We start from the raw sequence: 13932 nt of genomic DNA on the forward strand, positions 1-13932 counted from the left end.
GGAGGCATTTGGAGCAGCTATCAGACATTAACATGAAGCCAACTTTTATGACTGAATTGTGCAGTCCTTTCACACAGCTCTTTCAGGCTGAAGCTCAAAGAAGTGCCACCATGTTAGAAAACTGCCTTGAGTGAGATGTGTTCCTTCTTCCCTTCCTTTTGGCTTTGATTAACAGCAGTGATACTGAATCCTTTCAGAGCGTTTACATCACCTAGAAAAGCCGAGGTAATTAGCAGTAGTGATGATAACACTGTAAGCCCACAGCATTTTAATGACAGCAAGTTTTCACATAACCACAACTGGTGGAGGAATAGCAGAGGCAGTAAAAACACACCTAACAACACCCAACAAGGTGTTGTTGCCATCAGCATATTAGTCCATGAGCTGTTTTTTTTTTTGTCAATTGCTATTTTAGATGGCTTTTAAAGAAGCACTGCATAACAATGGGAGCAGTACAACAAATATTGAAGGGAGGCAGGACAAAGCAAGGACAAAATCAGTTCAGAGAGAGCAAGCCCCTTTCTCCATTCTGCATGAGAGAGAGAAGGTGGCATATAATGCGTGGAGTTACTTCCCTTGTCACCCCTGCCCACAATTGGTGGTCAGGAGGGGACCTAACCACCCTAGACTGTATACAAATTGCTCTCACATTTCTGGCTGTGTTTCTTCAAGTGCCTTGGCCCCTCTCTGTTGCTTGTACATCTGCCACAGCCAGATTGGTTGCTAGGGCCTATGCAGAAAGCCTGTTGTGAAATCTAGGTAGGTTTTGTGACTTCAATGGTGCATTTAAATACAAAAAAAATTCATAGAAACCAAACAGCCTGGAAAAAGTCATATTTACTGAATTTACTGTTTGAGCATTCAAACAACTGAGACTATGTTTGTACTAGGGTTGCCAACCTCCAGGTGGTAGCTTGAGATCCCCTGCTATTACGACTGACCTCTAGGTAACAGAGATCTGTTCATTTGGACAAAATGGCCACTTTGGCAGGTGTGTTCTATTGCCTTATACCTCATCAAAGTCCCTCCCCTTCCCAAACCCCACCTCCAAAATATCCAGGTATTTCTCAACCCAGAACTGACAACCCTAGTCCTCGACCTTTTGCCTTGTGGCCTGCCTGCAAGAACACTGCAACCCATTTTTGAGTCACAAAACTCCATAATCATAGAATCATAGAGCTGGAAGGGACCTCCATCTAGTCCAACCCCCTGCACAATTCAGGAAATTCACATATACCTCTCCTCATATACCCCCAGTGATATCTTTCATGCCCAGAAGATGGCAAAAAACCCTCCAGAATCTCTGGCCCAACTGGCCTGAAGGAAAATTGCTTCCCAAAGTGGCAATCATCATTTCCCTGAGTGTGTAAGAAGGGGTCACGAGAACTAAACACTGATGCAACCCTTCCTGCCCTCCTTTTCATGGTCTGCCTAAGTTCACAGAATCAGCATTGCTGTCAGATGGCCATCTAGCCTCTGTTTAAAAACCTCCAAAAGAGAGCCCATTACCTCCTGAGGAAATCGATTCCACTGAGGAACTGCGGTGTCAGGAAGCTCTTCCTAATGTTTAGTTCAAAACTCTTGATTTAATTTCAACCCATTGGTTCTGATCCAACCTTCTGGAGCAATGGAAAACAACTCTGCACCATCCTCTATATGAGAGCCCTTCAAGTACTTGAAGATGCTTATCATACCACCTCTCAGTCACCTCCTCTTCTGGCAACACAACAGTCTTACAAGATCTCAGCTGAGATTGTTTGGAGGAGGAACCCCTTTTGTTTTCAGGTATTTTTTTTCCTGGCAAGCCTGAAGGATTCCTTCACTTGAAAGAAACATCTCCCTTGGATTTTTTTTTTTGATCTACGCAGCAGGGATATTAAAAATCTGATAGCATAGTGAACACTGCTAGTTTAAATATGAAGGCCAAATATGCTAATGTTACTGAAACTCAAGATCCCTTTCAAGTTACCCATTTTTGTCTGTATGATGACCTCCGTTTCAGATGAGACAAGTCATCAAGGTTTCAGATCTTAACACTGAATCACAGAAAGCCCTTTAAGAAGGGTCTGCAATGGGTGCCTCTGCTCGACATCATGGAAAAACGCCAAGCAGCCCGGACTCCGCCTCCAGCATTGTTCCTATTCATTCTTCAGTTTCTTGGCAATGCTGCACACTTGGGTTTCCCCTTTGCAAAATGCCAGAACCAAACTGTTTGAAGGAGTGTCTATGGCATCTGGTTTTACTGACTCTCTCCAGGTCCGGGCCTGCTCAACTTCTTCCATCGGATGGATTCTGGACCGTACAGAGCAGTAGGGCTAAAAGCACCTGGAAACTGCTCGGTCTGTGGAATAGTTCCCCTGTTGGAATCAGGAACTTTGCTTGTGCTCAGAGGCACCCTTAAAGCACGCTAGACAAGCTTGCCATGTCATTTTCTTATTTGTTATGTTTTGATATGTAACCCCAGTTTCTCCCAACAACCCCAGTTGAGGGAAGAAAGTATGGGACCTTGGTTGGTTAATGGAAGGAGGGCGTGTGTGAAAAGGAGAAAGTGGTGATGTCTCTAACCCACTGTCTTCCACTGTAACCAAGGGGGAATTGCCAGTAGGCAATTAAAGGAAATCGGGGTTTGGGAATTCCTGGAGATGCAGCAGTGCAAACCTGAGAGGGGAGTGACCTCACTGGGGTACACTGCCACAGAGTCCACCCTCCAAAGCATCCATTTTCTCCAGGGGTACTGATCTTTGGAGGTGAGCTGTAATTCTGGGAGATCTCCAAGCTCCACCCAGCAGTTGTGGGTTGCTAGAAATGGTTTGACAACTGGCCAGGGGACAGAACCAGTGGGGGGGGGGCATTGCCAGCAATGAAATGACATCTCCAACAACATGCTGACATCATTCCCTGTGTGTTGAGAAGTTATATCAGTGCATTGCCAAAGATGTTGTAGTATTTGAGTAAAGCCCTATGTCAGAGTGTCTCCGGCCATGTGCTGACATCATTCTTGAGCTCATTTACTGAGCTCCTGACTTTAGGCAGGAGACTGAGCCAGGGTTACCAGGACTTTGTTAGAAAATATCTGGAGACTTTGGGGGTGGATCCAGGAGAGGGCAGGGTTTAGGGAGGGAAAGGGCCTCAGCAGGGTACATTGCCATAAAGTCCACCCATCAAATCAGCCATTTTCTCAAAGGCATATGACTCTGTGTTTCATGTGGATTGTTAGTTCCTGCCTGGCTCATTGGAACCTTTAGAACTGACCTTGGGAACAATGGGAAGCAGGATCCAAATCTCTGCTTTCCTGGTCCAATCGCCAGCCCCCCTGCTGGTTCAAATACCCCAATAGCGTTCTAGCGTGGGAACTTTGGAGTGCATATAGTTGGCCTCATTGGCCCAGTTTAGCAGTCTTAGTCTGCCTATTACCATGCTGTAATCACTAATAAAGAGCTGTGATCAACTGCAACTAAGCTCCTCATATATCAAACCCACTATTTAACAGAGCTGATCTCTGCCAGCTGGAAATCAGTTGTAAAAACGGGAGATCTCCAGGCCCCACCAGGAGGCTGGCAACCCTAGACTGAACAGTCTCCATTATTGGACCATGTTCAAAAAAGAATCAAGTAACATGGACAGCAGAAACACCAGAAGAAAGTTACATGGAGTTAACAAATGTTTCATAGCCTCCTTTTCCTGGCAACTGAGAGTAGTGTATCTCCAAAGCAGGAAGAGTGACTGCTCCCTCAGAAGGACTCCAGCTGTTAGAGGTCATGTGAATTCCAGAATCTTTCCAAGACAAGCCTAGAAACAAAACTGTGTTGTTTGGGCTGCTCCGGAAATAAGATTTCCTGTCCTTTCCCTCATTTGATACTTAGTGTGCTTGGAACATAGCCCCAGTCATTTCTAATTGAATTTATTTCCAAGCAAATACTTATAAAGCATGACATGTAGAAACCCTTTTTTAGTCTTTTATATTCAGAACCTCCAGTATGAGATTAGTAAGATGCTTGAAGTATATATATATCATGCACTCTTAATACCCAGACTCCTTGGTCATATTTTTTAACAACTATAAATGGGAAGTGGGGGGGGAGAGGTGGAATCAATGGAACAGCAACATCCAAATGTTAACCACATTACTATTAAAGTTATAAGAACATAAAACGTAAGAGAAGCCATGTTGGATCAGGCCAATGGCCCATCCAGTCCAACACTCTGTGTCAAACAGTGACCAAAAAACCCCAAGTGCCATCAGGAGGTCCACCAGTGGGGCTAGAAGCCCTCCCACTGTGCCCCCCCCCAGCACCAAGAATACAGAGCATCACTGCCCCCGACAGAGAGTTCCAACAATATGCTAAAAACTTCATTAAAGACTGCCATAAATGGCTCAGAACAGTACAATAGAATGGGGCTTTTTAAATGGAAAGTTTGAAACTGCACAGTAGTCAGTCAGTCAGTCAGTTTAATACGGCTCTAGGCCAATCAACAACAACAACACAACACATCGATAACAGTACAACACAACACAACACCAAGCTAAAATATCACATAACAATATAATAACTATGTACAACCATCAAGTAGTAATAAAATTATCTGATATAGGCAATACTTAACTAAGGGCAACTTTCTTTCAAATACAAGCAGTGTTAAATTTCTTCCTGTCAAGGAACTGCACAGTAGTATGTGATTCTAATTCCCATGAGTAGCACACGCTGTTACAACATACCCTTGTATGTGTATCACAATGCTGACAACTTCACGTGACTTGACAATATGTCAATAGGAATATGTCCTTCCTGTTTGAAGCATGGCTGAACACTCTGTGGAGAATTGCAATGGAACAAAGGGGTGGATAAACAATGGTGCCCAGTCAAGTTCTGGGTTTTAGAGGAACCATGACGACGTGCTTTGCTTTACACTTTATCATCAGTCACTTTTAATATCAGCCAGCATAATACAACTTTCAGTATCACTTAAATTTCTGGAACTGCCAAGTTCGTCCAAGAACAGCACTTTCATGTCTGGTTGCAGTAGGTTAGCCAACCTCCAGTTGGGAAAACCAACAAACTGTGGTCACAGTTCATATTGGAGGCAATATGGGGCCTGGGATTCTCCTGGAATTACAACCAATCTTTATACTACAAATATCAGTTCCCCTGGAGAAAATGGCTGCTTTGAAGAGTGGGCTCTATGGCATTGTAGCATGCTGAGACCCCTCCCACCCCCAACCTGCCCTCTCTTGGATCCACCCCCAATGTCTCCAGGTATTTTCCAACACAAACCTGGTAACACTAGCTGAGATCTTTTCCCTCCCCACCCTGCCCAGACTCCACTCTCAAAGCTCTAAGAACATTCCGAACCCAGAGCTGGTAACTCTGGGCTGCACATTTTTAAAAACTTCTGCAATAAAATAAAAAACAAGACTGCAATCATGCACATTAAATAATGCACTTTCAATGCACTTTCTAACTGGATTTTGCCAGTTCACACAGTAAAATCTGGTAGAAAAGTGCATTGAAAGTGGATTGAAACTGCGTTATTTCGTGTGCAGCCCGAATAAACATTTAACAGGGAACTATAGCTCATCATGGCTCTCTAATGAATGCACTTGTATAACAATTGTTATTTATAATTTATTTATAATTATACAAATAAAATAATTGTATATCTAAAATATAATTATAAATAACAACTAAATCACTTTAAATGCAGCACTTAAGAAAGCTAGATTTTTAACCAGCCCTTAGTTACTGCAGCCAATAACAAGTTAGCTCCAGTGCTACTGATGTAACTTATTATTCCTTGCCCAAGCTGGCCAAAATTCATTTCCCTTTCCTTTCCCATCTCTCCATTAACCCTCCTAAAGTCACCCACCTACCTACAGGATTGCAGGCACAAGGCCTACAGTGTTCTCCACGGTGCTGGTGGTAGAAGCCCTCCTTGCACCGTTCACAGTGAATTCCCTCTGAGTTGTCCATGCAGTTGAGGCACCGGTATCCATTTCCTGTTTGTCGAAGCAACTCAATGTCAAACATGCACTGTCTGGATTTCCCACTGCAATCACAGGCTGAAAGACAGAGCAATTAAGCAAACAAACAAAAATCCCGTTAATTGTGAGCATGGAAGCAGAAGCCCTACCATAAGGAGAGGGGGCAACCTTAGATGGTGGGTTTGTGGATGCCGTTTAATAGCCCAGTGGTCTCACCCAGTGTAGGGCAACTGCATGTGTTCCAACACAGAAAGAAAATATAAGGACTGTAGATTTGGAGACAGCCAGATCTAAGCCATGGGACAGCCAAGAGCTAAATCAGGGAGATCTGTGGCACACACACTCCCCACACACAACAAATGGCAGCTATGCAAGAAAGCAATAGAGCTCTTGTGCAATGTGGTTTGCACAACAGAATTTCCTAGTGGGCTGTGCTTAATTAGTGGGAGGGAGTACCATTTCCTCAGGCAACAAACTCTGAGGCTGGCCCTGTGCCAGGCAGCACGAGGAGGAGAAAAACCTAGCTGGATATGACTACAAGGAAGAGCTGAAGAGAGGCACTAAGGAGGTAAATTAGAGTCAGACACTTTCACTTGTCTTTTTTCTAGCCAGTTTCAAGACCAGAACATCCAGCATAAGATTATGGAGACTGGAGATGTCTGAAGCCATCAGAGGTTCTTTACCTAGAGAAAATGGATACTTTGGGAGGGTGGACTCTATGGCATTGTACCCCACTGAGGTCCCTGCCCTCCCCAGGCTCCACACACACACCCACACACCAGTTTACAGGAATTTCCCAACCTAGTTCTGGCAACCTTACCACTCCCCCACACACACCGGTGGCCTGGGGGACCTGGCAACCCTGTCTGCAAGACCAGGAGGTAGCAACAACTCTTCTATAATGAAACTCCACGGTAGGAAACAAGTAGTATCTCTCTTTCAAAGCCAAAAGGAAATGCACCCAATTCCATTGGCCCAGTTCTGCATATAAAAGTGTCACATAGTTAAACCAATGGTTCCTGGGATCCCCTAAAATATAGTTAAAACTTTTTTACTAGGTGAAATTTAGCATATAAAAAGTTTTGGAAAGAAGAGTAAATCTGGTTTTACCCCTTTCAACTCCTACAAGGGATAAAAGGTACCCTGCTCAATCAGGCCAAAAGGCTATCTTGTCCAGCATCCTATTTCAGACAGTGGCTAGCCAAACACTACTTCCAGGGAAACCAGCAAAACAGGACAAGAAGGCAACAGTTATTTGTCATCAGGCATACTTGTTTTGAATATAAACTTGCTCTGAACATGAAGGTTCCATTTAGCTATCACGGCTAAAAAGCCTTTAATAGACCTACTCCAGCTGATTGCCTGCGTATCAGAAATATGTAGACCACATATGCATAGAGTCCTAATGAAATTGCAGGTTTGAATTAAAGTATTCAGTGTATGACCCAATTCCATCTGCATTTCAGTATATAGATGGCAACAGGAGTCAGGGATGGACTGGATATTGAGAGATCCGAGCAGCCAGTTGCTGGTCTTTCAGCCTAAATCACTGGTCTCCAAGTTTTGTTGAGCCCAGGGACACTTTTGGAATTCTGTAAAAGGATAGTGGATGCTAGTACAAACTGTCTATTGTGGGGGCAGGGTCAATTTTTACTTTGGGGAAGAGACAGTTTGATTTTGTCAAACCCAGAGTTGTCAATGACATTTTTAAAAAATCTGTTTTATGACCAAAAGTGAGGGTATGTGGTGGTGATGTAGCTGCCCAGAATGAGCCCAATACTTTGCTAATCAGTTGGTCTAAAATGACCTGAAGCTCCCTGTTTCTTCTGTTCAATTCAAGAAACCCCTTTCTCCTCCTCCTCCTCCTCAGAAGCAAGCAAATACCAGGAAACACATCAACACTCATGGGCACCATGTCAAGGATCACTGGCTTAACCTATCCCATATAAATTGTGAAGCTTACATACTGTAATTCATAGGCTGTACTTTGAGCTTCCCAAAAGAAAGGACATACATGTGATTAACAAGTGAAATAAATTTTATCATCAATCACTGTCTGGTAGCACACGTCGGTTACTGTATGAAATCATACCTGGATATGCTTTTGTTTATTGTTTCTGTCCAAATCTGAAGAAGTGAAGAGTGATCCACAAATTTGGTTAGTCTTCAAGTGCTACTAGACTCTTCCTCTTCTCTACTGTGACTTTTTAATGTTTTAATTGAAAGATTTTTAAAGATTGGATTTCTTTATACAAGGAGCTGGAAAACCTTGCCCTCTTATGTCAACCACATTGGTTTTTTTCAGTTCCTTCTGTAGTGTCCCTCTTGCACAACTAATTTTCATCTGTTTACATAACCCAGCCCACTATCAACTCCCAACAGAGAACCTGCCTGTGGAGAAGGCCACAAAGCTATTCATCAGCTCCGAGCTTCCACTTTCAAATGGTTACTTGGACTGATAAGTAGTGGGTTGGATTCTACCAGCTTTTCCACTCCATCTTGCCCAATTGGACTTCTCACTTCAGACCAATTGAGGTTTGTTTACATGTATCCTCAAAACAGTCTTGTCGGTAGTCATGAGTCTTTCACCCCCCCCACCACCACCCAATGGGGGGCCTGCAAGAATTTGCTGGGGGCTTCTCATTTTTGCCTCCACCACTATTTCCTCTGTTCTTTCCTTTAAAGCCTTCATAACTTCTCCCCTTTTATTACTTTCTTCTATTCTTCCCACCCACCAGCCAATCCAACCATTATCCACATGTCTTCAGCAATCCCTCCTTTCCCTTTCCCCAGCAGCCTCTAGCAGGAAAATTATAACTCAGTTGTATGGTGCTGGATGGGACATAGTGGAAAACTTGTGTGGCACACTTAATTTCCCCCTGTATCCATATCCTCTCTCCTTTCCCGGCTTCCTTCTTTCCTTTCTCATTCACCCACCAACTTACCTTTTATTTCCTCCCTCATATTTAGCTATTTTTATTATTTATTTACTTCATTTATACCCCATTTTTCTCCACAGTGGAGACCCAAAGCAGCTCACATTGTTCCTCTCCTCCATTTTAACTTCACAAAAATCAGGTGAGATAAGTTCGGCTGACAATGTGTAACTGAGCCAAGGTCACCCAGTGAGCTTCCACAGAAGAGTGGGGATTTAAATCTGGGTCTCCCAGATCCTAATTTGAAACCTAAATCCTACACAACGCTGGCTTTTTATGAGGTGCTGTCTCGTAGGAGACACCCAGGTGTCAAGCAAGTCATGTGATATCAAGTTTCAGGCCCCCCCCATTGGGTGGGGGGGTGAAAGACTCATGACTACTGACAAGACTGTTCTGAGAATAGTGTGGGATCCACGTAAACACTGATGAATGCACCCCTCAAAGGCTGAAATAGCCTTGCAAACAGCCGTCCCCCCTCCCTTTGTCTTTTACTGACAGAAACCAAGCCTTGAAGGCTGGCAATATTGTATGGCTGCCTAGCAATGGCTACCAAGGACATTCATTTCTTAAAGCTACAGACACTGTTTCTATTATTGGACGTGGGTAACTTTCCAATTAATTATCCCCCCCCCTCAGTTTTAGATTTCCTACAAACCCAGGTTTTTTTTCAGGGTTGTAGCATGATCTGTCTTCTGTTCATTGTTCCAGCCTCTAGATTTAAGTATCTACCAATTTGGCCACATGGAGATACGCAGATACATTGATGACAGGCAGACAGAAAGATATTAAGGTACATGTAATCTTACAGAGTATAAGACAGCATCCTGCTCCAATGTACAGTGGGGGGAATAACAAAGAGGGGAGGGGAGGAAGCAAAGCAAACAAGAGAGCAGGGGCAGGGAGATGTTGGTTGAATGCAAGCAATACTTTTGCACACAAACTTTTGCCTTTGTTTCTGTTGAGGAAGAGAACTAAAGCCACACCTACCCCATTCCTTCTCTCAGGGAATCTTGGTGACTATGGACAGGGTGGCAGCAGCAGGGGTACTCAACGCTTTTTTTGTAGCAGGAACTCCTTTGCATATTAGGCCACACACACCCTGGTGTAGCCAATCCTCCAGGAGCTTACAGGTCTCTTAGTGCAGGGCCTACTGTAAGCTCCAGGAGGATTGGCTACATCAGGGGTGTGTGGCCTAATATGCATAGGAGTTCCTGCTACTAAGAAAGCCCTTGGGGTACTTAACACCTAGGGTTGTCAACCTCCAGGTGGTAGTTGGAGATCTCCCACTGATCTCCAGGTAACAGAGATCAATTCTCCTAGAGAAAATAGCCACTTTGGATGGTGGACTCCATGCCCTTGAAGTCCTTCCCCTTCCCAAACCCCACCCTCCCCAGGGCTCCCCCCTGCCAAATCTCCATGTATTTCCTGACCCAGAGCTATTAGTACCATCACTAGACTACAGTTCCCAGGATTCTTTGAGAAAAGCCAGTTGGGTCCAGGTTTTTAGTACAACTACATGCTAAGGCACTAAGGTGGGCTTTGAGGAGATGTTGATAAGTAAACAAAACTGCCACCACTTTATCAATATGGTTCACTTTTAGTGCTGAATTTCTGATTTAGACCTTAAAAACTTGGCACGCAATATGTGTTTGTGTGCACAGTGTGAACAGTTTAACAAAGAGGGAAATACAAAGGGAAACACAGGCGTAGACAGCTTCTCTCTCATAAACACGGTGGAGAACCCTAAACTTAAGACCCCACCCCCAATTCTGTCACCCACTTCAATACTGAGCTGGGTCTCCCGATCAAGTAAGCAACTTTGAAACTTAGAGAGCGCTCAGCAGCTGTTCTGGCTTATCCTCAAGTCAGCTGCCGACGCATACCATCAGGTTCAGGCATGACACTCGCATTCCGAGCACCTGAGAGTTACCTCCAGATCGGACGTGAGCTGGCGCTGCCAAGCCAAGCCAAGCTGATCTCATCCCCATCAATGCTCACTCAGCAGCACCTGGAATTCAGTCAGCCAGCTCATGGCAGTGTCTCAGTCCACACACCTCACAGCAGCCTTCCCCTTACTGTCCCCCTTCTTGAGCCAGAGTTTAGGTGCTGCTGGAACCGCAGAGGCCCCGAGGAGTTTTTCATCCCTCAGTCTCAAACTATACATTTAGAGTTGACCCAATAGGGGGCAGGGGATTGCCCGGTTTGAAGGCCCTCTCCCCACTTCAGGGTTATCAGAAAGCAGGGGAGGGGGGAATGACTGCTGGGCACTCCATTATACCCTATGGATACTGATTCCCATAGTTTACTTAGACCAGCAGCAGCTCTTCAGGGTCTCAGGCAGACTCACATCACCTATGTGACCTGAACTTTTTACTGGGAGATGCTGGGGATTGAAGTTGAACCTGGGATCTTCTGCATGCCAAACAGAGGTTCTACCACTGAGCCACAGCCCCTCCCCTAAATATTATGTGTGTGTAATGTGTGAGACACATTGTATCATGACATGTTACTGAAGTAATGTGTATGAAGAGCAGTGACCATCCTGAAGAGTCACAGAGATATGTGTTATTAATACAAGTCTATAATACCACTGCCCTGACCTGGGTGGCCCAGGCTAGTCCGATCTTGTGTGATTTCAGAAGCTAAGGCCCTGGCTAGTATTTGGATGGCAAACCACCAAGGACGTCCAGGGATGCTACACAGAGACAGGCAATGGCAAACCACCTCTGTTCATCCTTTGCCGTGAAAAGCCTATGGGATCACCGTAAGTCAACTGTGACTTGACAGCATTTTCCATCACCACATACCACTACCATCCTCATCCAAAAAGTCTGAACCAACTGTTAGCAGTTTATTGTCCTGAAAAAGACAAGTTATTGATGCTTGACATAGCTCCCAGAATCCTTTGCTGTTTGACAACTTCTCAGCCTGAGCAGAATGGAGTTGGGTTCAGATTTACAGAAAAAAGTTTTAGCTGCCTTTTGTGTATCAATGAAATCTGCAGATGTGCATTGCTCCAAAGCCGATGCAGCAGACACACTTGAGTTTGGCTGTTAAGCTCAAACCTAAGGTAAAAGCTTTGCATCTGTTAATATTATTTCTTGACATAAACCAAGAAAGAACAGATGGAACAGATCTGCCTCTCTTCTATTTGTTTCAAGATAGTTTTAAAGCATAGATCTTCAGACATCAAACTTGAACCACAGTTTGTGCTAATCATGTTTTAGAACCCAACAATGGTTTGAGTGTCTAAATATATACCAGGCAAGCCAAGATTGTTCAAATAAGTGAACAATTCATTTTAAATAATCCTGGTTTCAAAAACTAGATTTTCAGAGAAAGGGTTCTAAACCAGCTTCCTCTCTAACATACTTGTTTTCTGTGTGTAAGAAAATTTATTTTGTAAATTGGGATATTCTGTCACATAAGCCCCTGATAAAGTGGAACATCCCAGTGGCAGGTTGATTTCCCCATCCTCTCAGAAACTATGCCTGATACAACTTGCCCATTTATATCCCCTAAACTAAATAACCTAATATGGCAAAGTTTGCTGATTACATTGATACATATCATTAGCTCTACATGGCAATTTTCACACCCAAAGCTCAACCAGTTGGGAGATGACATCACCCAATCACAGTTTGAGTCCACTCCGCTTTTTCAACTTCTTGCGGCTGTCAGAAGAATCTTTGGAGGCCAATTATATCATGATAATTATGTGTGTAATGGCATGTTTTTTAACAAGATAATTTCACACTTTTCCTGGTGCTGTTTTTGCCTGTCTCATTCCTTCATTAAGTTTCCTAAATGGGATTCTCAATGCCTAACAGGAGCTCTAGGCAGTGCATACGCAGGGGGATTCAATACTGCTCTGTGCTTAGACTTTAAAGCACACAGCTGATGGTTTTTTACCCTTTGACTCCATGGTGCATGGGTGTCAAACGTGTTCCGGGGGCCAAATCAGGCCCCCAGAGGGCTCCTGTCAGGCCCCCAAGCAACTGACTGTCATCTATTTCCTTCTCCTTCTCTCTTGCTTCCTTCTGCATCACAGCTTGCTTTGCCAAGCTTGCTGAATTGCATAGCAAAGCTACTGAGCCAAGCCTCTCTTCCTTCTATTGGTTGAGGATCCATCCCCTCCTGGTCCTCTGGGGAAGGAAGGAAAGAGTCAGAGCTTCCTTTGCCAAGTTCCCTGGATCACACAGAAGAGATACAAAGAAAGCACAATTAAGTTCAACAAGTGCTAATGTTTTAAGCATGTTTCAAGTTTTTAAAAAATCGTTGTGTTTGTCTGTGTCCTTTACAAAGTTTATCTCTCTGCTGCCTGGCATTTCATTTTGTGACATACATGGCCTGATCCAACAAAGTCTCATTTATCATCAGTGCTTTTTGTAGAAAAAACCCCACAGGGGCTCATTTAAATATTAGGCCACACCCCTGACACCAAGCCAGCCGGAACTGTGTTCCCGTGCATTCCTGCTCAAAAAGAAGTTGTTTATGACAGATCCAGCCCTCATAATAAATGAGTTCAACATCCCTGCCATAGCATATTGCACCAACAGTTGACCAGCCATATCCTCAACAAAGGAAAATGTGGTAAGAGTTTAGTTGGAATGACTAATTCTAGAATATATGTCCCGTACAGATTGAAACAAAGCCTTTATAAATTTACCCTTACAACTTCACTGCACCATAAGGCCATGACTGTTCCAAACAGTGCTGTTTTCACACACAGACCCTATAGCAGAGGTCCCCAACCCCTGGGCTGTGGACCAGTACCGGTCCGTGGCCTGTTAGCAACCGGGCCGTGAGTTGTATATTTAATTATATATTACAATGTAGTAATAATAAGACATTGGATTTACATCCCGCCCTCCACTTCGGATCTCAGAGCAGCTCACAATCTTCTTTATTTTCTTCCCCCAGAACAAATACCCTGTGAGGTAGGTGGGGCTGAAAGAGCTCTCCCAGAAACTGCCCTTTCAAGGACAACTTCTGTGAAAGCTATGGCTGACTCAA

General features: G+C 44.0%; 1 protein-coding gene across 1 annotated transcript in view; it reads right to left on the reverse strand.

Annotated features, from left to right (window-relative positions):
* LAMC2 (laminin subunit gamma 2) overlaps positions 1–13932 on the reverse strand; it is an 83256-nt gene that overhangs the window by 58469 nt on the left and 10855 nt on the right. Inside the window, exon 2 of the mRNA XM_060232416.1 lies at positions 5870–6058. Within this exon, the coding sequence (XP_060088399.1) occupies positions 5870–6058 (189 nt within the window). The remainder of the gene's footprint in view (positions 1–5869; positions 6059–13932) is intronic.

Source organism: Heteronotia binoei, chromosome 2 (genome assembly GCF_032191835.1).
Source record: "Heteronotia binoei isolate CCM8104 ecotype False Entrance Well chromosome 2, APGP_CSIRO_Hbin_v1, whole genome shotgun sequence".
In the NCBI taxonomy this organism is placed as follows: Eukaryota; Metazoa; Chordata; class Lepidosauria; order Squamata; family Gekkonidae; genus Heteronotia; species Heteronotia binoei.